This window comes from Sebastes umbrosus, chromosome 8 (genome assembly GCF_015220745.1).
Source record: "Sebastes umbrosus isolate fSebUmb1 chromosome 8, fSebUmb1.pri, whole genome shotgun sequence".
NCBI lineage: Eukaryota > Metazoa > Chordata > Actinopteri > Perciformes > Sebastidae > Sebastes > Sebastes umbrosus.
This window is the reverse complement of record NC_051276.1, coordinates 35,018,441-35,037,556: the sequence shown is the minus strand read 5'-3', so window position 1 is coordinate 35,037,556 and position 19,116 is coordinate 35,018,441. Positions and strand designations below refer to the sequence as shown.

The 19,116-nt window shown below is 38.9% G+C and overlaps 2 protein-coding genes across 3 annotated transcripts in view; one reads left to right on the top strand and one right to left on the bottom strand.

Annotated features, from left to right (window-relative positions):
* Positions 1–19,116, bottom strand: part of LOC119492980 (actin, non-muscle 6.2-like) — an 840,607-nt gene that overhangs the window by 437,146 nt on the left and 384,345 nt on the right. The window lies entirely within an intron of this gene.
* Positions 1–19,116, top strand: part of snx2 (sorting nexin 2) — a 32,681-nt gene that overhangs the window by 12,257 nt on the left and 1,308 nt on the right. Inside the window, exons 5-14 of one of the 2 annotated variants that reach the window (XM_037777892.1) lie at positions 2,143–2,186; positions 3,129–3,270; positions 3,535–3,613; positions 5,116–5,191; positions 7,732–7,845; positions 8,263–8,356; positions 10,674–10,879; positions 11,675–11,818; positions 17,040–17,051; positions 18,688–18,768. In XM_037777892.1, coding sequence (XP_037633820.1) covers positions 2,143–2,186; positions 3,129–3,270; positions 3,535–3,613; positions 5,116–5,191; positions 7,732–7,845; positions 8,263–8,356; positions 10,674–10,879; positions 11,675–11,818; positions 17,040–17,051; positions 18,688–18,768 — 992 coding nt within the window. The remainder of the gene's footprint in view (positions 1–2,142; positions 2,187–3,128; positions 3,271–3,534; positions 3,614–5,115; positions 5,192–7,731; positions 7,846–8,262; positions 8,357–10,673; positions 10,880–11,674; positions 11,819–17,039; positions 17,052–18,687; positions 18,769–19,116) is intronic. The other variant, XM_037777893.1, reaches the window with a different exon arrangement.

Here is a 19,116-nt window from a genome sequence, read left to right as displayed (position 1 = left end):
TTTCCACATCCCTGTAGTCCTGGAATAACCTGGAATATCCTGGAATATCCTGGAATATCCTGGAATATGATGGAGCAATGAGAGGAAAGACATTTTCAGCGAATATTAGAAGATTAGTTTCTTAATGATTTTCCTCATTTATACTACATTTCCCATCAGCCCCTCCTCCTCTTCCTCTTGTCCTTCCTCCTTGAAGATATTGAACATGTTGGAGGTGATGTTTCAGTAAAATGCAGCGTCGACACCGACAGGAGGCTGCAGTCTGCTCAGTCACGCTGTCATCATCATACTTCCACGTTATTATGCAATAATGGTTTATTAATGCAACGACACTGCAGCCCTGCTAGCGCCCCCTGCAGGCTGTAATGGGTCACTACAGGACATGTGGAGTAATATTAACCATTAATTTGTGAGCTGACTGTGCAGGACTTTATTCGGTAACACTTCATGTTACAGGTCCGCAGATTTCATGGTAATTAGGTGATAATTAGCAGGTAACCTATTTGAAATTTCGTTGGAATTACTGCCAAATTACCCCGATATTTACCATATAAATGACTTTGTTTGGCTTGTCTTTTATTATTATTATTTTATATCTATTATAAATATTATTTAATAATTATATTCCACTATTTCCCAATAGCTGATCATTTATTTAAAGGTATTGTTTTTAACTGAATCATTGTGGGTCGGTGTCTCATGGTCTCGCGTCTGTCTCCGCTGTTCAGACTCAGACTCCAACACAAACTCCAGTGAAGCACCAAAACCTCTTGGTTGTATCTAGTGAAGCTGTTAAACAGTGTTGGCCGCGGTCGGAGGACGCGGGGGAGACCGTAGCTTTGGTCTCCAGGACCAGAGTCTCTGCTCCTCTGCTCCTCTGCTCCTCTGCTCCTCTGCTCCTCTGCCTGCCTTCACTCACACACCACGCTCCTTCTCTCTCTCTCTCTCCACCTCTCACGTGCATGCTGCTCACTCCACACTGCAGAAGAGTTAGTTTAGCTCTGAGAATATCTAGTGAATGTTCAGTGGACGTTTGTGCAGAAATAACTGCTGCAGCTCCTCCAGACCAACAGAGGTTTCCCGTGTCTTGTGAAGTGACGGGGCTCCGCAGAGAGAAACGTTATCGTCTCCGACTGAAACTCCGGCGTCTCCCCCGTTCCCTCCGGCCGCGGTCGGGAGGCTGAGGCAGGAAAAGCCAACACTAGGATCAGCATTGATTCATGGAGAGACCTTCATCTGGTCAGCTAACATTACTGCCAAGCAGCTGAAATATAGAGTGATATTGTGCTTTTAGCTGACGTGTGTCTCCTCACTGTGTTGAGCGATGCTCCTTCATGTCTTTGTAGAGCGAGCACAAGCGCCAGCAACAGGACGCTGACTTTAGTTGACTTAACGGACACAGGTGAAGCTGTTAACAAGACATTTAGGATTCTTACAAACAGTCCCTTTAATACATTTCCAGGTTAATTAATCTGCTTTATTTCAATGTCTGCTGATAAATATATAATAATTATCACCTCCGATGAAGAGCAGCCGCTTCTCAGCCTCAGGGCCCTATTTTAACCATTAGATGCTATTTTAGTATGTAATTATTAAATAATGTTTATAATAAAGTAGTTTTTGATACATTGTGAGGTAGATATTGGGGTAATATTTTGACAGTAATTCCAAAGAAATTTCAAATAGTTTATTTGCTAATTATCACCTAATTACCATGAAATCTGCGGACCTGTAACATGAAGTGTTACCCCCTATTTCATATATCAGGCGACGCGGCTGTTAGTTACTGCTCTCACTCCACCGTCCCCTTTAAGTCAACACGGTCACAAAGAGACGGTAAATAAAACCATTTTAGGAAAACACCAGAAGTAACCAGTTCAACCAGTTGATATCTGAGCCGTGTTGTTTCAAGCATCACTTATTCTGTTGATACTGTTTAGACAGTGTGTGTGTGTGTGTGTGTGTGTGTGTGTGTGTGTGTGTGTGTGTGTGTGTGTGTGTGTGTGTGTGTGTGTGTGTGTGTGTGTGTGTGTGTGTGTGTGTGTGGTGCGTGCGTGCGTGCGTGCGTGCGTGTGTGTTTTACTGCCTGGTGTAAATACTGATGATGTAACGGAGTGTTATATGTGTGTGTGTGTGTTCCAGGTGACGGGATGAACGCGTACATGGCCTACAAAGTGTCGACCAAGGTGAGAAAACCAAACCGTTAACACCTCTGTTGATCTCAGATCTTCACCACAACGCAGATAAACGAATGTTCAAGAGGAAATAAAGCCTCAAAACCAGCTGAATACTAATGTATGCAGGTATTTAGTGATGTTACTGATGGATTCAGGTCTTAATCTTTATTAGTTTCATTCTTGTAAGCACCAAACAGTCAATCAATCAAACTTTATTTATATAAAACAACCAAGATAGATAGTTCATTGAATAAGAAAGCAATAAAAGATGGGTATTTAAGATAATAAAAGATAAATAAAATACAAGGAAATAAAAAATAACAATAAAATAAATAAATACAAATTATGAAACTACACAAAATAAGCAGATTGTATTTAAATAATGACATTTTAATAAAATAAAATAAAAGAGATAATAATGAACAGCAATAAAATGTTGATTAAATAAAATAGAGTAAAATAATAATAAACAATAATTAATAATAATAATAATAAATAAATAAATAAATAATAATAAAAAATAATAATAATAATAATAAATAAACAAATTAATAATAAAATAATAATAATAAACTAAATAAATAACTAATAATAACTAATAAATAATAATAACGAATAATAAATAAATAACAATAAACAATAATAAATAAATAAATAATAATATAAATAATAATAATAATAAATAAACAATTAATAATAAAATAATAATAATTATAAACTATACATAAATAAATCATAATAAATAATAAATAATAATAACTTATAATAAATAACTAATAATGAACATTAATAAATAAACACTATAATGATGATAAATAAAATAAGTATAAACCATAAAACTATAAAATTATACTTTATAGTTGTCTACTGTTTTAGAGAAGGACCGAGCTGCTTCATGATCTCCGTCTTACTTCCTGTCCTCTGTCTCTGTCTCCGTCCGTCTCTCCTCAGACCTCCATGTCTCTTTTTAAGACTCGTGATTTTTCAGTAAAAAGGCGTTTCAGTGACTTCCTGGGTCTGCACAGTAAACTGGCCTCCAAGTACCTGCACATAGGCTACATCGTCCCCCCCGCGCCGGAGAAAAGCATCGTGGGTAAGTAAAGCCGCCGCCACCACACACACTCCGGTTCCCAAACTGAGGTCTGAGCAGTCTGGAAGGGTCATTCAGGTTCATCCAGGGGGTCACAGATAAAACACCGACTCTAACCTCAGTAATCCTTCACCAGATGTTAACACACTGACTCCTCAGTAATCCTTCACCAGATGTTAACACACTGACTCCTCAGTAATCCTTCACCAGATGTTAACACACCGACTACGTTTACATGCATACTGTATAATATACGTTTTGCTGCAGGGATGACCAAGGTGAAGGTTGGGAAGGAGGACCAGTCGTCCAACGAGTTTGTGGAGAAGAGGAGGTCGGCACTGGAGAGGTACGATGACGAGAAAGTAATAAATACTGTATACAGCTGAAGTTTGTTTCCTGAGGCTCATTCTGGAGGATTTAAAAAGCCACGCTGTCTGACTTTATGTGTTTTAGGTTGATATTAATAAATCAGAGGGATCTCCTTCCAGCACAGTCAACGTTCAGTCACCTCTGTGGTGCATTCAGGGACACTCTGACACCTGAGAATTGTTGCTGAAAAGCTATTATTATTATTTACTGTTAGAAAATGAAACATTAAATACAATAAGTAAATTTAGGCAAAATATTGATTGATTTTGTTATATGAGACCAAATATTGAGATTTAGATTTAGATTAATATAGTAATACATTTGAGCATATTCTGGCCTTTAAAGTGACACAAGCATATTTTATTAATAATAATATTTTATATTGAATATATATATATTAATAATTAATATTTTATTTCACTTAATTCAAGATTTAAGTAAAGAAACAAAAAGATAAAACCCTTGCCGCCATTTTGGACTGAAAAAGCTTGTTATATTTAGAATATTTCATTGTTTCAACGCAGGACATTTCAGTAGAGACATTAAATATGACAGTAGAATAGAAATAATGTAGTTTTACTTTTGTACGTCTCTTTGTAGGCGGACGTTTTACTGACGTCTGGTATTCACTTTCAGTCCAAAAATGGCGAAAGCGTATCTCTGCCGTATCTCGTTCTTTTTTTTTTTCCGCTACTGCAAGGAACTTTCAGTTTGTGTTGAATTTGACGGGTTAATTGTCGTGTTTCTGAGCACCAGAGTTCCTTTAGAAAACCTCTCCTTTGACTGCAGCAGGGTCCGACAGTCGGCCCCGCTCAGTCCTGGTTCTGGTTCTCCCATGACTCCCGTCCCTCCAGCGGCATTAAAACTAATTTGCGTTTCCGCGTTATTATCGCGTTGATGCAGACAGCCCTGATGTATACTGAAAAGAGTGTGCGTGCGTGCATGTGTGAAGTCGTGGTCAAGATCAACCTGGTCAGAAGTTTACAGGCCGAAAGGTTAAACCACAAATATTAGATCCATCGTTATCACAACATGTTCATGTACCTTCATGTACCTGCGTGTGCGTGTGTTGAATACTGCGGAGCGGCGAGGGGGGCGGGGCTGACATTCTGCTGCCCTTTACTGATGCTGTTTGATTGACAGGAAGGTCAGCCAGTGACAGCTGATGGAGCTCAGAGCTGCAGAACTCCACACTGATGGACACACACATTTTACATTTTACATTTTTAGTTTGTTTTAATGTATTCTGTTGTTTAATGTGTGTGGTCGGACTATAAGTTGAGAGGATGCACGTGTTATTTCCAGACTTTACGTTACTGTTTTGAACTGCAACAGGACGCTGCGTTCAGGTTACAGTCTTGACACCAACCAATCATGTCAGAGAAGAAGCTGGTTTCCCACAACAACAACGACCAACAAGGAGAATCGCTGGATGAGAAACGGGTCATCATAATTAATAGTATCTGTGTTGTGTTGCAGGTATCTGATGAGGACGGTGAAGCATCCCATCCTGCTGAAGGATCCTGACGTGCTGCAGTTTCTGGAGAGCTCAGAGGTGAACAAACATTTCTACACTTTACCTGAAGAACCAGAACGTATCTGATCATGTGTTGAATTAGCATCAGTCAGTCTGGACACAACAAACCTCCACAGACTCTCTGTGCTCCCTTGTTTTACAGCCTGACACCTCCTTTAATGTTACTGGCAAACTTTAACAGTCCAGTCAGCCTTTAACAGTAAACTACAGTCTGCATTGTTCTTCAGTGCTTCACTGCAGTAAATCAACCAAAACTGCAAACTGCTGTTTGTGACTCAACTCAGACCTCATGCCGGCTTTTATCTGAAGTAGAGCTGCAACTATTTTAATAAATGATTAAACATCTAAGTAATTTTGAATGCATAAATAGCAGAAAATGCTGTCAAATATGGAGATTTCTCTGTTTTATATCATATTAAAGTGAATATCTGTGGACAAAACAAGACAAATTTAAAGAACGGCTGTCAATCGTAAAGTGGGAAACCTGGTCACCCTATGTTCAAAATGAACCTTAAAGGGAGATTTGTCAAGTATTTAATACTCCTATCAACATGGGAGTGGAGAAATCTGCTGCTTTATGCAAATGCATGTATATATTTATTATTATAAATCAATTAACAACACAAAACAATGACAGGTATTGTCCAGAAACCCTCACAGGTACTGCATTTAGCATAAAAAGTGGGCGTGTCTGTAAAGGGGAGACTCGTGGGTACCCATAACCCGTTTACATTCACACATCGGGAAGTCAGAGGTCAAGAGACCCCTTTGAAAATGACCATGATACCAGTATCGGACTTTTCTTCTGCCTTTCTTTTGGACATTTTCCGGACTTTTTTAAAACTTTTTTCGGACATTTTTCGAAAAGATTTTTGACTTTTTTTTTTACATTTTCATTTCAGTTTTTCAGAATTTTTTTTGACAATTTTAAAAAAAAAATTGACAATTTACAGAAATTTTTTTCGGACATTTTTTGGATTTTTTGTTTTTTCGTTTTTCTGACATTTTTCGGACTTTTTTGGACATTTGTGATGTTTGGACAAAACCCCTCACACATTCACATATCTGGGGGTCAGAGGTCAAGGCACCTCTTTGAAAATGGCCATGTCAGTTTTTCCGCGTCAAAGTTTAGAGTAAGTTTGGAGCGTTATTTAACCTCCTTCACGACAAGCTAGTCTGACATGGTTGGTACCGATGGATTCATCAGGTTTTATAGTTTACTATGATACCAGTATCTTCACTCTAGCTTTAAAACTGCGTTAATGCGTTAAAGAAATTAGTGGCGTTAAAAATAATTTGCGCTAACTCGTTTTTATCGCGTTAACTTTGACAGCCCTAGACCAGTAGTGTTGAGATGTCTCACTCTGGACCAAAGACATAAGACCGTCTCAGACAAAAACAAACAATGACCCCCCAAAAAACTGGGTCTGACTTCTCTTCACTTCTTTTCTCAACAAGCAGCGAAACGTCCCGACAAGGTCAAAGCAGCGCGCCTCTAAAAACTGCCTCAGGGTTTAAGGGTCTGCGGCGTTTCCTGTTTCCTCGCTTTATTGTCCACTCCGACTAAATCCTCTCTAACATTTTGTGTTGTTCCTCCTCCTCCTCCTCTTCATCACCGCTCTCTACCTCCCACTAACTGTTTGTGGGATTGCGTTGGGGAAGGAGCCGGCGGTTGTTGGGTCCAGAATAAATGGCCTGGTGTCACGGATTTAACAGATGAATCACTCGGACGCTTGACCGAGCGTGGCGGTCCGTCCGGCCCGCTTAATGAAACACAACCAGAGGAGGAAGAGGAGGAGGAGGGAGGAGGGGGTGCAATTGAAAGCTATATTTACCCCCCCGCCTTCGCCTCGGCCTCCACTCATTTAGCCCGGTCCCTCCGTCAGCGAGGCCCCCGGGGGACCGAGCCGCCCCCCCACCCGGCTCCTGTTAAATGAGATTCAGAGGAAAAAACCCCGTCCGGGGAAAAAAGTAAACTTTTCCAAAATGAAGAGAAATGAGTCTGTTTTCAGACGGACGTCGGGCCGGTCTCAGACTGACGGGACGGTTCTCAGTCGGTTTTTGAGATTGTTAAAGTTGCTCGGCACATAAAGCGACCGCATTAAATGCGATTGGAGCTAAAACGTGGGACACATTACAATCAGAGGAGAGGAGGGGAGGAGGAGAAAGACTATAGCTGTGATAGAGGTAGAGAGAGGAGGGAAGGATGGAGAGATGGAACAGAGAAAGAGACAGAAACAAGAGGAACTGAACAGACAGCAAAAGAAAATGAAAATCAAAGAGCAAGAGAGCAAATAAATAAAATAAATGCAGCGGAGATTTGACAACAGAGAGAAAGAACTGAGGGAAGAAAAGACGGAGTTTATCAAGACCACAAGGAAACATGGAGGACGTCAGCATGAAATAAAAACACCGAGGTCTCTTAATCAAATATCCTCAAATAGACCGAAAATCAAACCAACTGGGAAACTGAGAAATAAAAGCCTTTCTGCTCCCTGTGTGTTTGTTTGTGTGTTTGTGTGTTTGTTTGTTTGTTTGTTTGTTTGTTTGCGGTCCAGTTGCCGCGGGCGGTCAGCACTCAGGCTCTGAGCAGCGCCGGACTCCTCCGGATGGTCAACAAGGCCGCCGACGCCGTCAACAAGATGACCATCAAGATGAACGAGTCAGACGCTGTGAGTGGACGAGGGAAGGAGGGAAGGAAGGAAAGAAGGAGAGGATGTGTGGGAGGAAGGAAGAAAAGGAGAGGAAAAGAAGGAAGAGGAGAGGAGGAAAGAAGGGAGGAAGGAAGGAAGACGAGGTGAAATAACAAAGTAGGGTAGCGTTGCTATAGCAAAGAGAAAGGTAATTAAGGACGTGGAGAAGATGGGGAGGAAAGAAGAAAGGAAATAGGAACTAAGGAGATGATAAACTTTGCTCCATAAGCAAAGAGGAAAGCAAAGCTGAAGTAAGGAAGCAGGAGGGAGGAAGAAAGAAATAATAGAAATATGAAGAGGATGAAGAAAGGAAAGATGAAATAAGAAGTGAGAGTACTGGAAACTGAAATATTACTTTAGTTAAAATTAAAATGTTTCTGTGTCTTTGTGTCTCAGTGGTTTGAGGAGAAGCAGCAGCATTTTGAGAATCTGGACGTTCAGCTGAGGAAACTTCACGCCAGCATGGAGTCTCTGGTCTGCCACAGGAAAGGTAGGAAGGAAGCCCTCTGTGTGTCTCTGTGATACTCAATATTCACCAATAGAGAGCTGCAGGGATGACGTATGACGTAGGCCAACCAGGAAGTTAGCATCTCCCTGGATTCCCTCCACTAACTTGGATGTGGGGTTTGTTTGTATACTCTGCAAGATGAAATTACTGTTTTTGTGAATGGAGTCTGGTGGCTCTGGTCAGTTCCCCGTCTGACGGCGAGATCAAGTGGCTATGGACGGGAGCAGCAGAAAAACACATTTTAGACACCTAAAAAAGTCAAACAGTGTGTTCCAATCCACGTACTTCCAGAAGTACACTTCAATGTAGTGCACTTTGTGTACTCTGTACTAACTTGGGTAGGGTCGTCTCAAATCGAATACTCTGCGGCGCTGACCGGAAATGACGATCGCAACATTTGACCGCGGCTCGCTACCCGCCAAAATATCTTCTGAAAAAAAATGAAAGCAGAGTGGAAATAACGTTTCCAACGTCGCCGCCTACGATGTGTCCTCCTGTTGGCTGAAAATGCACCGGTATGTTTACGTATTGTTTTATTCTGTTATCTGCGTATGTTTGAATAGTGGTCGTGGCTCCGCCCCTTCCGCTACGTAGCCAAGATGGCGACAGTTGAGTGTGGAAAGTGTCCAGCGTTCCACACTCAACGGTCTGACCGTTTTGAGTACAACATCCGGGTACTTTGAGTGCACTGCATTTTGCCATACTTCCCAGTGTGAACGCACTTACGCACTCAAAGTAGTAAGTGTAAGTACAGAAGTACGCGGATTGGAACACTCAAAGTGTACGCTGTGTTTAGAATATTTTTGCCGCTTTACCTCGCCGTCAGACAGACGTTTCTGACGGGGAACTGAAGCCGTTATATCGCTCTCTTCAAAGCCACCAGACTCCATTCACAAAAACAGTCATTTTACCTCTCAGAACCGGGAAACGCTCGTCTACCGCTGTGAAACATCAGAGGATGTTCCTGGTCCAGTGTGTTGTTTTAGGACCTGGGGAGGAAAGGTGTGTCTCACCTGTAGGAGCAGCAGGACAGGTATCAACCATGTGACCTCAGCAGTAAAAATAAACACAATTACAAGACAAACTAATGTTTGTTTATACCAACTTTCTGTTGGTTCTTGATCGTCAGACGGATGATGATAAATATCCAACGTGTCTCCGCAGCAGCTCTGGATGTTTAAAATGTATTTCTCCAGTCGTGGTTCAGAGCTTTGACAGGTCAGGGAACAACAGTGTTTCATGTTTGTTTAAATATAATCCAGGTATTTGTTTAGTTTTGAGCCCCTGAAGGGTTCTGACAGACCTTTAGAGAAACAGGTTCTGACAGACCTTTAGAGAAACAGGTTCCTACAGACCTTTAGAGAAACAGGTTCTGACAGACCTTTAGAGAAACAGGTTCTGACAGACCTTTAGAAAAACAGGTTCTGACAGACCTTTAGAGAAACAGGTTCTGACAGACCTTTAGAGAAACAGGTTCTGACAGACCTTTAGAGAAACAGGTTCTGACAGACCTTTAGAGAAACAGGTTCTTACAGACCTTTAGAGAAACAGGTTCCTACAGACCTTTAGAGAAACAGGTTCTGACAGACCTTTAGAGAAACAGGTTCCTACAGACCTTTAGAGAAACAGGTTCTTACAGACCTTTAGAGAAACAGGTTCTGACAGACCTTTAGAGAAACAGGTTCTTACAGACCTTTAGAGAAACAGGTTCTGACAGACCTTTAGAGAAACAGGTTCCTACAGACCTTTAGAGAAACAGGTTCTGACAGACCTTTAGAGAAACAGGTTCCTACAGACCTTTAGAGAAACAGGTTCTTACAGACCTTTAGAGAAACAGGTTCTGACAGACCTTTAGAGAAACAGGTTCCTACAGACCTTTAGAGAAACAGGTTCTTACAGACCTTTAGAGAAACAGGTTCTTACAGACCTTTAGAGAAACAGGTTCTGACAGACCTTTAGAGAAACAGGTTCTGACAGACCTTTAGAGAAACAGGTTCCTACAGACCTTTAGAGAAACAGGTTCTGACAGACCTTTAGAGAAACAGGTTCTTACAGACCTTTAGAGAAACAGGTTCTGACAGACCTTTAGAGAAACAGGTTCCTACAGACCTTTAGAGAAACAGGTTCCTACAGACCTTTAGAGAAACAGGTTCTTACAGACCTTTAGAGAAACAGGTTCTTACAGACCTTTAGAGAAACAGGTTCCTACAGACCTTTAGAGAAACAGGTTCTTACAGACCTTTAGAGAAACAGGTTCTTACAGACCTTTAGAGAAACAGTTCCGTCGTGTCCTCTCCAGAGCTGTCGGTGAACACGGCGCAGTTCGCCAAGTCGGCGGCCATGTTGGGGAACAGCGAGGACCACACGGCACTGTCGCGGGCGCTGTCCCAGCTGGCCGAGGTGGAGGAGAAAATCGACCAGCTGCACCAGGACCAGGCCAACGCAGACTTCTACGTCTTCACCGAGCTACTGGGAGACTACGTCCGCCTCATCACCGCCGTCAAGGTACGAGTGAGTACGCTGGTCCATTCTCTCTGGTGGAGGGACACTAGAGACTCTCTGGTGGAGGGACACTAGAGTGTCTCTGGTGGAGGGACACACTAGATTATCTCTGGTGGAGGGACACACTAGAGTGTCTCTGGTGGAGGGACACTAGAGTGTCTCTGGTGGAGGGACACACTAGATTATCTCTGGTGGAGGGACACACTAGAGACTCTCTGGTGGAGGGACACTAGAGACTCTCTGGTGGAGGGACACTAGAGACTCTGGTGGAGGGACACTAGAGTGTCTCTGGTGGAGGGACACACTAGATTATCTCTGGTGGAGGGACACACTAGAGTGTCTCTGGTGGAGGGACACTAGAGTGTCTCTGGTGGAGGGACACACTAGATTATCTCTGGTGGAGGGACACACTAGAGACTCTCTGGTGGAGGGACACACTAGAGGACAATAGAACTACAGTAAAGTAGAGGTAGAATAGAGTAGAACGACAGTGGAGTAGAGAAGAACTACAATAGAACTATAGAAGAACTACAGTACAAGTACAAATAGATTAGAGTAGAGTAGAACCACAGTGAAACTGCAGTAGAACTACTTTAAAGTAGAGGACAACTACAGTAGAGTAGAACTAGAGTAGAGTAGAACTACAGTACAAGTAGAACTACAGTAGTGTAGAACTACAGTAGAGTAGAACGGTCTGTATTAAACTCTGTGTGTGTGTGTGTGTGTGTGTGTGTGTGTGTGTGTGTGTGTGTGTGTGTGTGTGCGTGTGTGTGTGTGTGTGTGTGTGTGTCTGTGCAGGGAGTGTTTGACCACCGGATGAAGACGTGGCAGAAGTGGCAGGACAGTCAGATGCTGCTGCAGAAGAAACGAGAGGCTGAAGCCAAACTGCAGTTCAACAACAAGCCGGACAAACTGCAGCAGGCCAAGGACGAGATCAAAGAGGTGAGACGGGGACGGACAGACAGACAGACAGACAGACAGACAGAGAAAGACAGACAGAGAAACTAATGGTGGTGGCGTAAAAAACTTTAAAGTGAATTAAATGTGACGTAATCTTTTAGAGCAACAATAAACAAATGTTAGATACTAATTAAAACATGCAAAAGATAAATTTATAATCCACAGAGCTAAAGATGCTTAATACTGGATTGGGAGCATTTCTGTTGCCTCTGCACGGCTCTCAACATGGCGACGGCAAGCAGCCGTGAGCGAGCCAGTAGGGCACGCTGACATGCACGCTCACATGCACGCTCACATGCACTAAAAGCACACATGGCCGGGCCTGACTGTCATTTCATACATCGTTATTATAAGCATCAGTAGACCAGTTACTCCGTCTTCTGAGAGGTACAATTACTGTTTTTTTCGATGGAGTCTGGTGGCTTTGAAGAGAGCTCCCCTCCAGACAGTTTTACTTCCTGTTTTTTTGGTTAACGTTCTTTCTCAAACAGAGAATGGGGGGTGTGGTTAATAGTAAAATGTAATTAATTACCATGGCAACCAGATTGCATCGTATGTGAGAATCAGACATGTCTTGTTAACAGCGACGCCTGTGGCCGAGAAGTCGACGACAGTCAGCGTTCCTCTGATGTCGGTCACGAGACGGGCTGCACCAGATATAACTTAGTTTGTTTTGTGCTTGCGTGGAGTTTGTTGTTAGAGTCTGAGTCGTGGTGGAGGAGGCTGGTTGTTTGTTGGCGTTAGCGGACTCCATGAACGTTAGCTATGGTTGCACACTGTTGCGGAGCTGAAATTAAAGGCACTCGCGAGCGTGCATGACGTCACATTCGTTGGATTTTCCCGGAAAAAAACGCCGTCACATTCCTCACATTAAAATCAGTCTGCAGGCTGAGAGGGGAAACACAGGAAGTCGTGGAAAGTCTCATTTTTTAGGTTACAACCTGTTCACACATTGGCAATTAAAAAACGTGTAAAAACTTACATAGAGTCCATTTAGAATAATTAATACACTGGTTAATTATTTGCCATATTATTAGTATAATAATAATAAACATGTTCATACACAGCGTGGTTCAAAATCTACGTTATCAGGTGAAGCGTTGCTCTCAGGAATCACTCTCCTCTCTCCTCTCCTCTCCTCTCCTCTCCTCTCCTCTCCTCTCCTCTCTCTCTCTCTCTCTGAGGCTGCTGGTGTGTCCAGTCAGATAAAACAAGCGCACCTTCACGGCTCAGTCATGTGAAAACTTTTTCTTTTTTTAATATAAATCTTGTTTTCTTTCTGTCTGCAGACTTCACATGAAGTCAGTACGACAAACAAGAGCAGGAGAGAGTAGAAAAGTACTTTTATTAGAGCGTCTGTTGAAGCTGTCACCACACAAATTCACCCTCTCTGTCAGGAAACAACACACACACGCACACACACACACACACACACACACACACACACAGCCGGCCGGCGTGGTCGGGGGTCTGGTGTTAGAGCAGAGGAGCTGTCAGATGGGGGATTCAGGGGGGATGAGGGAGGGGAGGATGGAGGGGAGGACGGGGGAGGCTGTCAGAAGCTCCAGACGAGGACAGATCGCAGTAGAGTTACAACCAACATTTATTTGGAGCCGAAGAGAGTTTTGCCGCCTGTCAGGAGTCGGGTTTTGGTTCAGGCCTTGACAACAGAGAACAGAAAACACACTCAGGCTTTTTCTGAAGTAAAAAAAAGAGTTTTACTTCACACTGCTGCTGCTGGTGGTGGTGGAGGAGATCTGGTAAACAGCTGCTACACAACACATTAATGCTGCAGAGAAGGACAGTAAATACATTTAGAGTCCGTTATCTGAAGAGAAAGAGAAGAAAACCACAATTTAATTTAGAATTCGTACTTCTTCTAGCAGTCAAATCTGAACACAGACATGATAGACTTTTTTTTTAGGATATTATACCTCTGATGTCCAAATAAACATCCATAAACGTTCACTTAGAAATCGTAGAGAAAAAAAAGTAAAAGAGTAAATAAATAAATGACTTGATAAATAAATATGCTATTTAAAGTTACAAAAATAATATTAAACATAAGTGTAGTTAATTAATTAATTGATAATAATTAAATTGATAAATCATGCATAAATAAATAAACACATAAATAAATAAATACATTTAAAAATATATATAAAATATATAAACATAAATGCAAAAATAAAAAATAAACAAATTAAATGCAAAAAAAATTTAAAAATGAATAAAATAAATAAATAAATAAATACAAGTGGAAATTAAACAGAAGAGTAAATAAATGAATAAGGGAATTGATACAAAAATGAATAAATAAATGCTCAAACACATAAATAAATACATTTAAAAATAAATATAAAATATATAAAAATAAATGCCAAAATAAACAAAATAAATGCAAAAATAAATACATTTCAATATTAATAAAACTAAATACATAAGTAAATAAATGGACATTAAACAGAAGAGTACATAAATAAATAAGGGAATTGATACAAAAGTAAATAAATAAAAAAAGCAAATTAAAACAGAAATATCAATTTATGTCACATTTTATCAATTAATTAATCACTACATTTATTTTTAATATTATTTTTGCTACTATTATTTAAATGGCTTATTTATTTATTGAGATATTTATTCATTTATTTATTTTTTTATTTTGGTAGGTCCCGTCCTCCATAGAACCTGCCTGTATCTTCAGTATCACAGTAATCCAGTGATAGTAGTCTCGGCATACTTTTAATGTAGACTATTTGACTAAATGCAAACAAATATGAGCTAAAATAATGTTGTGTAACTCACTGAGCCAATGGCAATATTATACCTGTACTATATAATAATTACGGAGCGAGAGAATAAACTCAGCATTTCTAAGATTAAAGTCAGAAATTTAAGAGAAAAAAACCTCTTAGAAAAAAACTCACAAATATGCGAGATCATAAAGTCCTAAACAACAAGATGAAGATGAACAACTTCTATCTTTGACTACACAAAGGCGTGTCTGTCTGTTTTGAACTTCACTATTTTTCAGAGTTTTTTCTCTTAAATTTCCGACTTTAATCTCAGAAATTCTGAGTTTTTTCTCGTGGAGTATATCCCTCCTACCCCGGCTGTTAAATGTTTTATTTTCTACAATGGCCCCGATACGCCGTCGTAGTTTTCCTCCTCACTGCAAGAAAAGAAAACAATAACAGCTCAAGAACAAGAACAAGAGAAAAGTTCTGGAGAGTATTTGAGACGAGGTTCACACTAAGATGGTTAATTATGAAGAAAGAAGCGTTGTTCTTCCACACTAATGTTTACAGGTAGTTCTTGTGTCCACACTGAAACAACGTTAGAACATGAGGAAGGAACAGTTTGAGCATCACTTGTGTGTTCTTATACTGAGGTCTGTTTAATGTCAGTGTCAATTTAAAATGAGCTCAAAGAGGACTTTAGTTCTGCATTAGATCAGATTAAACTTTTTTTCTACTCAGAGATATAAAACACAGCGGTGTGATCAGATTATGAACCCAGACTGCCCCCTGTGGGCACCAAACAGGAACTACAGGTAGAAACACACGACTGCTGCTGCTGGGATTCTTACATCAGTTTTCATTCTAAAATCAGAACTGGAGATTTTTTTCTGGGTATTTCTAGACCTGATGTTCAGTTTACAATTTGTTATTTAAAGGTACATATAATGCACTTTTTATTTTTTATTTTTTAAGGAAGAAGGAACGTTTCTCAGACTCAAAAGGTTTTAATTTAACAGCTTGTAGAGCAGGAACGATTAAGAAATGAATGACTAAATAGAACAATTTAACACTTATTAAAAGAATTAATCCCTGGTGGAAGATAGACCGATGTTTTAGATCATCATGTAGAAAAGAAATCTGTGACGTACAACTGTTTTTAAATAAATAAATAAAGCATGTTAAACAATCAGTTACACTTTATTTTACAGGTCTGCAAATTTCATGGTAATTAGGTTAGAAATTACCCCAATATTTACCTCAAACTCCATCTAAAACTACTTTATTATAAACATGATTTAATAATTACATTCCGCTATTTCCCAATAAGTTGTAATTTATTTAATACATTTCCAGGAAAAGAATACAAAGTTAATTGATCTGCTTTATTTCCATGTCTGCTGATAAATAGATAATAATAAATGTCTTAAAAACCTGCCTGAACCTTAGTTTACCTTACTTAGGGCCCTATTTTAACCATTATATGCTATTTTAGCATTTAATTATTAAATAATCTTTATAATAAAGTAATTTTTGATTAAATATTGGGGTAATTTGGCAGTAGTTCCAAAGAAATTTCAAATAGGTTGCTAATTAATTATCACCTAATTACCAGGAAATCTGCGGACCTGTAAAATGAAGTGTTACCAAACAATTAAACACAGAAATTTATCCAGTTTAATAGAAATTTTCATGCCTCTTGAAAATGATCTGGGGCTGCAGGATCTCAGTATTTATTTACCATTAAACTGATTAATGATTTATGTCATTTATTCAGTTAAAACGCCAGATTGTTCTGGTTTCATGAAGCTTGCAGGCAGATCGTTGTTGTAATTCAGTAGTTTTAACACATCAGTTTGCATCAAATGTGGCTTTTACAAATTCATATTATATTATTTCATATTATATTATTTAATTTAATTTTATATTATATTATACAGTATTATATTATATTATATCATATTATATTAAATTATATTATTTTATATTATAGTATATCATATTATTCAGCATTATATTATTTTATATTATATTATAACATATTACACAGTATTATATTATATTATATTATATCATATTATACAGTATTATATTATATCATGTTATATTATTTTATATTATACTATATCATATATTATTTTATATTATATTATATTACATCATATTATTTTATATTATATTATATCATATTATATTATACTATATTATATTATATTATATTATATTATACAGTATTATATTATATTATACAGTATTATATTATATTATATTATACTACATTATATTATATTATATTATACTATATTATAGTGGAGTGTCAGGGAGGACGTTCCTTTTGGTTTCTCCTCCGTGTTTTTGCTCATGTCTCTGGATCTTCCTCGATCACTTTGGAAGCTCTGAACATTTTTTTCCTGCCTCTTTAAATTCTGTTGCATTTTCCTGCCATGCCTTCCTGCAACCAGGAGATTGAGGAGGTAGGACCTGCCCCGTCTGTCTGTCTGTCCGTCTGTCTGTCTCTGTCTCTGTCTGTCCGTCTGTCTGTCTCTGTCTCTGTCTGTCCGTCTATCTGCAGCTGCGTGTCCACCTACCTACCTGCCTGACTTCCTGCCTGCTTCACACCTTCTTAGTTGCCTCGTTGCATCGTTTGGTTTTCATATTTTATCTAATTTTCATGATCACGTTCATTTTTGTTGTGTTTGTTTGTTTGTGGTGTTTTCTTGCATCGCTGCTGTTAAACAGTCACATGAAGGACTTTGTCACATTTTCTCAAATTCTCTCAAAACGTCTCTTTTTGATCTGAACATCAGCGTTAAAATTATTCATTCAGGGTCAAAACTTAACTTTAAACCAGACAAACTCTTTCATGTGACCACTTATAGATCATGTAGTCAAACCAACTTCATATAACCAGCAAATTAAGCTAATTAATTTCCATTTAATTTGTTGTGTTCAGTATTTATCAATAACTTCAATTAATAAACTTCTAAACATCTAAACCACTGATCAGCCACTTCATCACAGGGATGGAAACACATGCAGGACCAGTTATTTGATGAGTTTAAAGTTACTGCTGGTCGGATAAAAGACACCTCATCAAGTCATTATATTACAAATGTTGTATATTTGAAAAGTTTATTGGTCGCAAAATGGTTTCAACAAAAATAATTAAAAGGATAAAGTCAGCAAAGAAACATCCGAATGGAAAAATTGCAAAACAAAATAAATTAAATAAAAGAAATTTAATTAAATTAAATTAAATTAAACTAAATTAAATCATTAAAAATGACATCTGTTTGCTGGTAGATCTTGTACAATAAGTGAAGGCATTTTGAAAGATTTTACTCGATGTTAAAATAATGTCCTCAGACCCTCAAGAGTCAGTTACATCTCACTTAAAGCAGCTCATTCAAACTAAATTAAACTTTTTTAATGTTTTATTATTGATCTTATAGGTGACCTTGAGTGCCATGAAAGGCATCATTAAATAAAATGTATTATTATTATTATTATTATTATTATTTACTGCTGTATGGAGTTAAAATATTGTTTTGTGGAATACATTAAATTTTTAAGATTTAGGAAGTTTAAAAGATGATCTTTGTAGGATTTCAATTTACACATTTTTAAGTTATATATATATATATTTTTAGAGCGACAGCGATAAATCATCCAGGCCGATATTAGCTCAGAGCAATAAGTAAATTGCAGAACAGAAATGCAAAAAAAAACTTGGTTTGATCATTAGAAACGGTGTCTGAATGACGGTACGGTAGATCTTTCAACTGTTAAATGTCCTGCTCGGTATTAATCTAAAAGACCTGTATCTACTATAAGTGATATCTATCTATATCAGTATCAGCCTTTAAAATCCAGTAATCAGGTGACGATGTGACAGTTTGTTGTTTTTGTTTCTGTTTCGGGTAAAAAGACACTTTAAAGTCAAACGTCTGAAACAATCTTAAAGTTAGTTTGTGGTTTTCAGGCTGCAGGTGAGGCTGAATCACTCCTGAAGGATTTAGAGAATTTATTCATCAGAATAATGAAATGGACCAACGAGGTTTCCTCGTCTGGGATACTCAATGTTGTCTTCTGTCTTTGTGTGTGTTTCAGCTGGAGGGGAAAGTCCAGCAGGGAGAGAGGGACTTCGAACAAATCTCCAAAACTATACGCAAAGAAGTCAGCAGGTTTGAGGTGAGGACACCTGATGGACGGATGGATGGACGGATGGTTAGGTTCTTTATGGATGGATGAATGGATGGATGGATGGATGGATGGATGGATGGTTAGGATCTTTATGGATGAATGGATGGATGGATGGATGGATGGATGGATAGATGGTTAGGATCTTTATGGATGGATGGATGGATGGACGGATGGATGGAGGGATGTATGGATGGATGGATGGACGGATGGTTAGGTTCTTTATGGATGGATGGATGGATGGATGGATGGATGGTTAGGTTCTTTATGGATGGAGAGGGGGATGAATGAGTGAATGAGATTTCAAATAAGTGAAGGAATGTTGTATAAATGAATGTT